This window comes from Crinia signifera, chromosome 6, assembly GCF_055691185.1.
Source record: "Crinia signifera chromosome 6, ASM5569118v1, whole genome shotgun sequence".
NCBI classification, from domain to species: Eukaryota; Metazoa; Chordata; class Amphibia; order Anura; family Myobatrachidae; genus Crinia; species Crinia signifera.
Genome location: NC_139222.1, coordinates 26,873,160 through 26,883,781, shown reverse-complemented (window position 1 = coordinate 26,883,781; position 10,622 = coordinate 26,873,160). Strand labels below are relative to the sequence as shown.

At 50.1% G+C, this 10,622-nt stretch overlaps 1 protein-coding gene across 2 annotated transcripts; it reads left to right on the top strand.

The window, feature by feature from the left end:
- The first annotated feature begins 1,163 nt into the window (after window positions 1–1,163).
- On the top strand, window positions 1,164–10,135 carry LOC146010210 (uncharacterized). 2 transcript variants are annotated; one of them, XM_083151238.1, is made up of 9 exons: window positions 1,164–1,282; window positions 2,837–2,891; window positions 6,161–6,291; window positions 7,490–7,532; window positions 7,690–7,751; window positions 7,873–8,082; window positions 8,500–8,619; window positions 9,842–9,904; window positions 9,984–10,135. In XM_083151238.1, exons 1-9 carry the CDS (start codon window positions 1,232–1,234, stop codon window positions 9,993–9,995), a joined length of 747 nt encoding a protein of 248 aa, XP_083007364.1. In that variant the 5' UTR covers window positions 1,164–1,231; the 3' UTR covers window positions 9,996–10,135. The 2 variants fall into 2 exon arrangements, with proteins under 2 accessions (XP_083007364.1, XP_083007363.1); XM_083151237.1 differs by having other exon boundaries at window positions 9,842–10,135.
- Window positions 10,136–10,622: the final 487 nt, after the last annotated feature.

The following is a 10,622-nucleotide window of genomic DNA, read 5'->3' as shown; positions in this document are numbered from 1 at the left end:
ATCATTTGTCTATTGCATCCTAGAAAACGATAGATTCTGACTGGTTGCTATGGGAACATCACCTCATCATTTTTAGAAGCTTTAGTAAATTTAACCCTTCTACCCTAACCCCACCCTCTAAACCAGGGGTGGGCAATAAGCGGCCCTCCAGCTGTTGATAAACTACACATCCCAGCATGCCTTGCCTTTTTATTAGGCCATACTGAAAAAGGCCGCAAGGCATGCTGGGATGTGTTGTTCATCAACAGCTGGGAGAGCCCCTTACTGTCCACCCCCCTCGAAACCTTCCCCTAGCTATTAAACCAACCATTATACCCTATGCCTAATACTCTATCCCTAAAGGGCAGACTGGATTGGCCATTAGGTTCTTATCTGCCAATATATTTATATCTATGATAAACAGCAGTACCAGTGGTACCCCAATGATGCTATAACATATTCTTCAGGTGAAATGATGACAATAAATAATACAACATAAGATAAGAATATAACATTTTCTCTGACCAGCTTATGGGGTGAGATGTACTCTGCCTTGAAAAGTAATACCAGCCAATCAGCTCCTGCCTGTCATTCTTCAAACCCAGCCTGTGACATTGACTCGAAATCAGCTCCGCCCCCCCCCCCCATCAAATCCCATTAATGCATTTAAATGAAGAGAGAAGAGACACCGATATCATATGTCAGCAGTCACACATCCATAAATCGTTAGTATTAAACTGTATTTCCTCCCCCAAAAATTGGGCCAATTTTTATGCGATTCTGCCCCTGCTTATCCCTAATTACAGTCTGATACTATGGTGGGGGGCAGATGTACTAGCCTGGGAGAGAGAGAGATCAAGTACCACCCAACCAGCTCCCAACTGGCATTTATCAAATGTAAATGACAGTTGGGAGCTGCTACATTATCTCTCTATGAAGCTTAGTCAATCTCCTCCTTTATGTCCTATACATACTTCCCCATATGGCTGCTGCTAATGTTTGTGCAATGACATCATAATGATCCTATGATGACACAGAGTGGTAAGCCAGGGCAGCACAGTATCGTGCATTCCGTTACCTGGTTCTCACCAGAGCAGGAAGCCATAGCAAGAGCTCATTGCAATTATTTTATTATATAACTTTCCTTGGCATAAGTTATTCTGATTATAGGAGAGGAGGAGGAGAGGGGAGAAGGAGAGGAGGAGGAGATTGGAGAAGGAGGGGAGGAGGAGGAGCAGAGGAGGTGTCAGCCATGAGTGGCTGTTTCCTCTATAGACTATGCTGCCCATGCTTCCGGAGGAAGGTACGTGCGCTGTTACTGTTATTTGTTTTGTCCGCAATGAGGGATTTTCATGGACTTCAGAAGGGGCGGGACTTATCTGGAAGTGGGCGTGTCTGTGCACAGAAGGCGTGTATTATACCTAATTATTATGTCTAAATGTCAGGATGTGTCTGTGCCCAAATCTATCATGTAAGGCAGTGGTTCCCAAACTGTGTGCTGTGGCACCCTGGGGGACTTTCAAGGGTGCCCTGGGTTGGTGATCTATGATCAATTCAAATTAATGTATGGCCAATGTAATAGGCAAACTGAGGACAAACAAAAGTGAACTTTGTCCATTACCACACACCTGACCGTAAGGAGGAGAAATAAACACAAATAACTTACCGTAATATTTGTTTCTGACTTTCTCAATGAGAAACCTTTGGCCTCGGGGTGACATGAAAACAGTTCTGATACTCCGGGGTGCCGTGATTCAAAAACGTTTGGGAACCACTGATGTAAGGGGTCATTTTATTATTGTTATTATCAGTATTGCCGGAATACACGAATGCTGTACCGTACCCTCCAACATCTAAAGAGCTAAAACCGGTACAAATTATGAAAGGGAGCGTGGCCACGCCCCTTTCCTATACCTGTAATGGCCAGTTGGAGACCCAAATAAAGGTTCAGGCCACAAAAAGCTGGTACTGTACCTGCCAAAAAGGTACAGTTGGAGGGTATGTTGTACACCCCTGCCTGCACCCCACATTGTCTTATGCACCCGTATGCCTTTACCCCATATTGCCCCATGCGCCTGTATGCCTGTACCCCACCTCATGTACTTATATTCCTGTACCCCACATCGCCTAATACACCCATATGCCCCACCTCATGTAGCCATATTTCTGTACCCCACCTCATACTCCCATATGCCTGTACCCCACCTCATGCACCCGTATGCCTGTATCCCACCTCATGTACCCGTATGCCTGTACCCACCTCATGCTCCCATATGTCTGTACCCATCTCAGACACAGTACACCTGTACCCCACCTTATGCACTCGTATGCCTGTACCCCACCTCATGTACCCGTATGCCTGTACCCCACCTCACGTACTCGTATGCCTGTACCCCACCTCATGCACCCGTATGCCTGTACCCCACCTTATGCACCTGTATCCCTGTACCCCACCTCATGCACCCGTATGCCTGTACCCCACCTCATGCACCCGTATGCCTGTACCCCACCTCATGCACCCGTATGCCTGTACCCCACCTCATGCACCCGTATGCCTGTACCCCACCTCATGCACCCGTATGCCTGTACCCCACCTCATGCACCCGTATGCCTGTACCCCACCTCATGCATCCGTATGCCTATACCCCACCTCATGCACCCGTATGCCTGTACCCCACCTCATGCTCCGGTATGCCTGTACCCCACCTCATGCACCCGTATGCCTGTACCCCACCTCATGCTCCGGTATGCCTGTACCCAACACTGTACCACACTGCTTACACCTTACAATGAGCAGGGGCCCAGTGTAATGACTGTTATATAATTACAGCTGTAAAAACATTATTCTCTCTCTCAGAGCAAGCGTAGAGCGCAGCAGGAGGAACAGCAGGCGTCCATTGAGGAGCTGACCAGTAAGAAAACCCTCTTACCCTCTATGTTGTGTGAGGAGCTGTAGATGGCAGACGTGTGACAGGGAGAGATGTGTGTGTGTGGCCATTATCGCTGTGTACCTCTCCGGCTGGTGTTTCCTGGTTATCTAACAATACAGATAGGGGGCAGATTCAGTGGCATTCTAGTCAATTAAAATGCAAAGTATGATGTAGGGCTGTGTAGCTGGTAGTGTCAGGCTGTATCAGGCTGTAGGATGGGTTGGGATCGTTTGGTCGAATGCATTATGGTCGAATGTCATTACATCGAATCCATTAGGTCGAATTGCTAAAAGGTCGACATGATTCTAGGTCAACATGGGAAAAGGTCGAAATGATTCTAGGTCGAAAGGTCATTAGTTCGAAAGGTCATTAGGTCGACAAGGTCATTAGTTCGACATTGTCTAGGTCGACATTCACAAAGTCGACATGGGGTTTTTCACTGTTTTTTTACCTGAATGTCAACACAGTCGACATGGACACAGTTTAAAGTGCACTGCATCCCCTCGCATCGCTCGCTATGCGTCGGGCATGGTGCCTCGCTACGCTCGGCACACTATTTTATTCTCCCACCACGCCCTAGTGGATGGTAGGGCATGAAATACCGCCTGTCAGCACATGTCGGCTCAAAAAACAGTGAAAAACCCCATGTCGACTTTGTGAATGTCGACCTAGACAATGTCGAACTAATGACCTTGTCGACCTAATGACCTGTCGAACTAATGACCTTTCGACCTAGAATCATTTCGACCTTTTCCCATGTCGACCTAGAATCATGTCGACCTTTTAGCAATTCGACCTAATGGATTCGATGTAATGACATTCGACCATAATGCATTCGACCAAATGACCGCATCCCTGTAGGATATACAGCTGTGTAAACGGTAGTGTAGGATGTAGGGCTGTGTATAAGGTAGTGTCAGGGTGTAGAGCTGTGTAGCCAGTAGTGTCAGGGTGTAGGATGTAGGGCTGTGTAGCCGGTAGTGTCAGGCAGTATGATGTAGGGCTGTGTAGCCGGTAGTGTCAGGGTGTAGGATGTAGGGCTGTGTAGCCGGTAGTGTCAGGGTGTAGGATGTAGGGCTGTGTAGCCGGTAGTGTCAGGGTGTAGGATGTAGGGCTGTGTAGCCGGTAGTGTCAGGGTGTAGGATGTAGGGCTGTGTAGCCGGTAGTGTCAGGGTGTAGGATGTAGGGCTGTGTAGCCGGTAGTGTCAGGCAGTAGGATGTAGGGCTGTGTAGCCGGTAGTGTCAGGGTGTAGGATGTAGGGCTGTGTAGCCGGTAGTGTCAGGGTGTAGGATGTAGGGCTGTGTAGCCGGTAGTGTCAGGGTGTAGGATGTAGGGATGTGTAGATGGTAGTGTCAGGATGTAGGGCTGTGTATAAGGTAGTGTCAGGGTGTAGGATGTAGGGCTGTGTATAAGGTAGTGTCAGGGTGTAGGATGTAGGGCTGTGTATAAGGTAGTGGAGGATGTAGGGCCGTGTAGCCGGTAGTGGAGGATGTAGGGCCGTGTAGCCGGTAGTGGAGGATGTAGGGCCGTGTAGCCGGTAGTTGAGGATGTAGGGCCGTGTAGCCGGTAGTGGAGGATGTAGGGCCGTGTAGCCGGTAGTGGAGGATGTAGGGCCGTGTAGCCGGTAGTGGAGGATGTAGGGCCGTGTAGCCGGTAGTGTAGGATGTAGGGCAGTGTAGTCGGTAGTGTAGGATGTAGGGCCGTGTAGCCGGTAGTGTAGGATGTAGGGCCGTGTAGCCGGTAGTGTAGGATGTAGGGCCGGTAGTGTAGGATGTAGGGCCGTGTAGCCGGTAGTGTAGGATGTAGGGCCGTGTAGCCGGTAGTGTAGGATGTAGGGCCGTGTAGCCGGTAGTGGAGGATGTAGGGCCGTGTAGCCGGTAGTGGAGGATGTAGGGCCGTGTAGCCGGTAGTGTAGGATGTAGGGCCGTGTAGCCGGTAGTGTAGGATGTAGGGCAGTGTAGCCGGTAGTGTAGGATGTAGGGCAGTGTAGCCGGTAGTGTAGGATGTAGGGCAGTGTAGCCGGTAGTGTAGGATGTAGGGCAGTGTAGCCGGTAGTGTAGGATGTAGGGCAGTGTAGCCGGTAGTGTAGGATGTAGGGCCGTGTAGCCGGTAGTGTAGGATGTAGGGCCGTGTAGCCGGTAGTGGAGGATGTAGGGCCGTGTAGCCGGTAGTGGAGGATGTAGGGCCGTGTAGCCGGTAGTGTAGGATGTAGGGCCGTGTAGCCGGTAGTGTAGGATGTAGGGCCGTGTAGCCGGTAGTGTAAGATGTAGGGCCGTGTAGCCGGTAGTGGAGGATGTAGGGCCGTGTAGCCGGTAGTGGAGGATGTAGGGCCGTGTAGCCGGTAGTGGAGGATGTAGGGCCGTGTAGCCGGTAGTGGAGGATGTAGGGCCGTGTAGCCGGTAGTGGAGGATGTAGGGCCGTGTAGCCGGTAGTGGAGGATGTAGGGCCGTGTAGCCGGTAGTGGAGGATGTAGGGCCGTGTAGCCGGTAGTGGAGGATGTAGGGCCGTGTAGCCGGTAGTGGAGGATGTAGGGCCGTGTAGCCGGTAGTGGAGGATGTAGGGCTGTGTAGCCGGTAGTGTAGGATGTAGGGCAGTGTAGGATGTAGGGCAGTGTAGCCGGTAGTGTAGGATGTAGGGCAGTGTAGCCGGTAGTGTAGGTTGTAGGGCAGTGTAGCCGGTAGTGTAGGATGCAGGGCAGTGTAGCCGGTAGTGTAGGATGCAGGGCAGTGTAGCCGGTAATGTAGGATGCAGGGCAGTGTAGCCGGTAGTGTAGGATGTAGGGCCGTGTAGCCGGTAGTGGAGGATGTAGGGCCTTGTAGCCGGTAGTGGAGGATGTAGGGCCTTGTAGCCGGTAGTGGAGGATGTAGGGCCGTGTAGCCGGTAGTGGAGGATGTAGGGCCGTGTAGCCGGTAGTGGAGGATGTAAGGCCGTGTAGCGGGTAGTGGAGGATGTAGGGCCGTGTAGCCGGTAGTGGAGGATGTAGGGCCGTGTAGCCGGTAGTGGAGGATGTAGGGCCGTGTAGCCGGTAGTGGAGGATGTAGGGCCGTGTAGCCGGTAGTGGAGGATGTAGGGCCGTGTAGCCGGTAGTGGAGGATGTAGGGCAGTGTAGCCGGTAGTGTAGGATGTAGGGCAGTGTAGCCGGTAGTGTAGGATGTAGGGCTGTGTACCTAGTAGTATGTGATTAGACACAAATAGAACATGATATGAATCCCGTTGGCCCAGTCTCACACTCTCCTGTCCTCATACATAGAGAGGGTCACAGAGCAGGATAAGAAAATTCATCTTATCCAGCAACAACGGGAAGACATGAGATCTACATACCTGGAGAACCAGCTGCAGATCCAAATGCTCCAAGCAGAGATCCAGCAGCTGAAGGAGCAGGTCAGACGCAGATATATATAATAGGGTCTCTGTAGGTGGGGTGGTCGGTGCCACCCTATGACAGCCAAACATAGGCGGCACTGGCCACAGCAGCTGGGGACTGGCACAGGACCAGCCCATAATACTAGCAGTACAGTAACCTATAGCTCACATATCCTGTGCCGCCCCCTGCTGGCTGCTCTGTATTAGACGTGCGGCAGTATACACATGGCGTGCTACTCTGTATAAGCAGCACCAGTCTGACAATACTGTTATTATACATGGGAGAATGTGACATTTATCTGATACTGCTGCATTGGGAAGACATTCTTTGGGCCAGATGCACTAAGCTTCAAAAGTGATAAAATGGAGAGTGATAAACAGCCAGCCAATCATCTCCTAACTGCCATGTCACAGGCTGGGTTTCAAAAATGTCAGTCAGGAGCTGATTGGATGGCTGTTTATCACTCTCCATTTTATCACATTTGGAGCTTAGTGTATCTGGCCCTTCCTCTGTTGAAGAGAGACACTCGCCAGTGTCCAAAAGGGGCGTGGCCTATACAAATGAGGGCATCTCCTATGCAAATGAGGGCGCCATCGGCCCACGACCCCGTTTTTCGCCCTCTGCATCGCTGAATAGATGCTGTGCACAGGCTGTGGGGACTCCCAACTGCGCCCCTCCCGCCGCGGGACACTGCCGCCACGGGCGGAGAGCGGGAATGTCCAAAAAAAACGGGATGGTCCCGTGGAAAACGGGACAGTTGGGAGGTATGGGAAGAGTCTGTTACATGTAGTTCTCCATGTACCTGTGTATTAGGGCCTATAGGCAGTGCGCTCTCATGGATGCCTATAAATACAGGGACATTCCCATGTGGTTATGGGAATGGTGATAACCGGACACTCGCTGTAACAGTATATATGATCACTGTATACTCAGTGCTATCCGCCATGTTGGGATCTTAGTGCCTAATAAGTCCCCTGGGACATCCACATGTGATGGGAGGATCACAGGTGGCCCCATCCAGGTCAGTGATCTGTACAGAGTCCATGCAGCCACCGTAAATGTGGTAAATGTGAATGAGCCCCCTGCAGCGCGGCTTTCTCATTCTGATGTCAGTAACTGTAATTGGAAACATTATTTGTTAATAAAATTATTACTAATCTGTATTATGTTATATGCATTTAAATGACAATTGTTTCCCCATACTGCGCACTGCAGGCTATAGAAGACCGGGACACCGCGGTGGAGAGGGCGTGTGCAGGTGAGGAGAGCATTGCAGTAAGACAAGGGTGTCATCCATTGTTACGTGGGGTGTCCGGGAGCACTCTGTACCTGGCAGCAGAGACCATGTGACAGGCTCAGGTGTGGGTGTGTGTGACCTCTGACCTCCTATATAACTGCACTCTGTTCCCCTACAGCGCTCCGGGCACAACACCAGGAGGAGAGAGCTGCATATGAGACTACCATCACCTCCCTGCAGGTCAGCTTCGGTCTTACACCAGTTATAGCATAGTCATGGCGTTCTCTCCTCTGCATGTGCTGGGCTGTTATACAGCTCGATGTGACTGAGAGTGTGACGCAGTGTCAGCTTCTCCCTGTAGGAAACTGTGGCAGCCCTGCAAGCTACTGCACCAATAGTACCGGCAGAATCGGCTGATGCACCGGCGGCATACCGTGCTAACCAGGGGGTATCACAACCCCACCTAGATGCATCACATTCTCCACTGGCTGCATCATCCGCACCGGCTGCGTCACCATCCGCACCGGCTGCGCCACCTGACCTGCCGAATGAGGTTAAGATCCATATAAAGGTACAATTTTATATGAGAACTAACGGCAATAATGTAGATTTGGAGTTTGATCTATTGCTTTGTATGCGGCCTCTTATACGTTTATATGTCTTTTATCTTTCCAATTACTTGTTGTTTATTTACCAGGGACTTTATATTGCCCTCTGATATGACAGATATAAGCTCAGTACATTGAATCTAAACTTGTTATATCCAAGGTCAACTAAAATAAGCAACATTAACTTATAATAGAATATTACCTTATAATATCTAAAGCAACGAGTCAGATGTTTGCTGCCATTTCCTAAGTCACACTGGATAATGAAAGCTTGAATTTGATATGTTCATATAAACAAAACAAACTAATGGTGATTCATTCATGAAGCCATTTCATAATATTGTATATTAGTGCTGTAATTACACTCGGATATATTGCAGGATCACGGATACCCCGGTGAATTCTGGGTAAAAGAACTGGAGAGCCTCCATTTTGTTATCCAGTATAAGAATGTAATGATCAGTGCCCAGAACAGAGAACTGGAGAACAGAGAACACACAGTGAGTACCGGGTTATAGTAACCACTGCCCATGGTGCTATGTTATTACCAGCCATTACACTAACTGCTCCACACTCCTCCTACTGCCCAGGCGCACACTCCTCCTACTGCCCAGGCGCTATGGATCTATCTGCCCATGGTGCTATGTTATTACCAGCCATTACACCAACTGCTCCACACTCCTCCTACTGCCCAGGGGCTATGGCTCTATCTGCCCATGGTGCTATGTTATTACCAGCCATTACACCAACTGCTCCACACTCCTCCTACTGCCCAGGCGCACACTCCTCCTACTGCCCAGGGGCTATGGATCTATCTGCCCATGGTGCTAAGTTACTACCAGTCATTACACCAACTGCTCCACACTCCTCCTACTGCCCAGGCGCTATGGATCTATCTGCCCATGGTGCTATGTTACTACCAGCCATTACACCAACTGCTCCACACTCCTTCTACTGCCCAGGGGCTATGGAACTCTTTATCTGCCCATGGTGCTATGTTATTACCAGCCATTACACCAACTGCTCCACACTCCTCCTACTGCCCAGGGGCTATGGATCTATCTGCCCATGGTGCTATGTTACTACCAGCCATTACACCAACTGCTCCACACTCCTCCTACTGCCCAGGGGCTATGGATCTATCTGCCCATGGTGCTATGTTACTACCAGCCATTACACCAACTGCTCCACACTCCTTCTACTGCCCAGGGGCTATGGAACTCTTTATCTGCCCATGGTGCTATGTTATTACCAGCCATTACACCAACTGCTCCACACTCCTTCTACTGCCCAGGGGCTATGGAACTCTTTATCTGCCCATGGTGCTATGTTATTACTAGCCATTACACCAACTGCTCCACATTCCTCCTACTGCCCTATTACTGCTTGTGGTACCCACACAGAGGGGCAGAAGGCCGCACATAACACATACATGTTTGCTGGGGCGTCATGTGCACCAGCTCTGCCCCCTCAGCGTGCAGCCATACTGTGCACGGTGCCCACGGCGGGTGACTCTGCGCACTTACATGCCAGGGCCGATGGTTAGTCCCAGCCCTGATATCACACTGCAGCAGCTGCCGGCCCCCTGTGGATGGCGCTCTATACATGGAAGACAGTGTAATGCCAATGTAGGCCAGATTATGGTTATACTCAGTCTCACTCTATGTAATCTTCCTTCCTTATACTAACATGATCCTTTCCTTCTGTCTTTTCTCCTGGCAGATGGAAGCCAACATGAGACGACTCAGGAGGTTACAGCATGAGAACGAGGTGCTGAGGTACAAGGTGAGTGCCCACTCACTACCCCCCACTCCACAGTTACTGGGGATTATTATCTACTAACTGTGGGATTGTGTCTTTTCAGTCAAAGAATTGAGGACCATTGAAGCACCTATGAAAAACTTATGCCATAACCACCAACCTCACCACCAACAACCTCACCGTGACCACCAACCTGGTCCCAATATACAACCTCTTGCAGGGACTGGAATATATACTGTCCTATTTCCCATAATAAACCTCATCACTGGGAATGGTGGTGCTGCGTCTCCTTGGTGACAGAGCGGGTTACTTATTACACTTGCATTGTCACCATTCCTGTGCTCAGACCATTACTGGTAACACTATGATGCACCTGGGAGTCCTGTCACACACTATGTGCTGGGTTATACCCCTCCCTCACAGGGGAACACTGTATATTCCCATAAGACGACACATGGAAGCGCTTGCTAAGGATACTGAGGGCACATTTACTAAAGGTTCTATCATTAGACACTTCGCCATCCGCGTCGGAATATAATAGTGTGCCTAGCCTGATGCATGACGAGTGCAGCGTGCTATGCGAGGGTACGCAATACACCAATTTAGGGTCCATGTTGACAGTTGTCGACATTGACACCAAAACTGTTAAAAAAAAATATGGTACTTGTGAGTTATCTGGGCGCCCGATTTCTAAATCGGGTCGGATCGGGCGCATCGCATCGCATGCGACCATCGGATGCGA

Coding starts and splice junctions, on each gene's coding strand:
- LOC146010210 (XM_083151237.1), top strand. CDS start 1,232: ATGAGTGGCTGTTTCCTCTATAGACTATGCTGCCCATGCTTCCGGAGG. Junction 6,292..7,489: donor TCCAGCAGCTGAAGGAGCAG/GTCAGACGCAGA, acceptor TGCGCACTGCAG/GCTATAGAAGACCGGGACAC. Junction 7,533..7,689: donor GGTGGAGAGGGCGTGTGCAG/GTGAGGAGAGCA, acceptor GTTCCCCTACAG/CGCTCCGGGCACAACACCAG.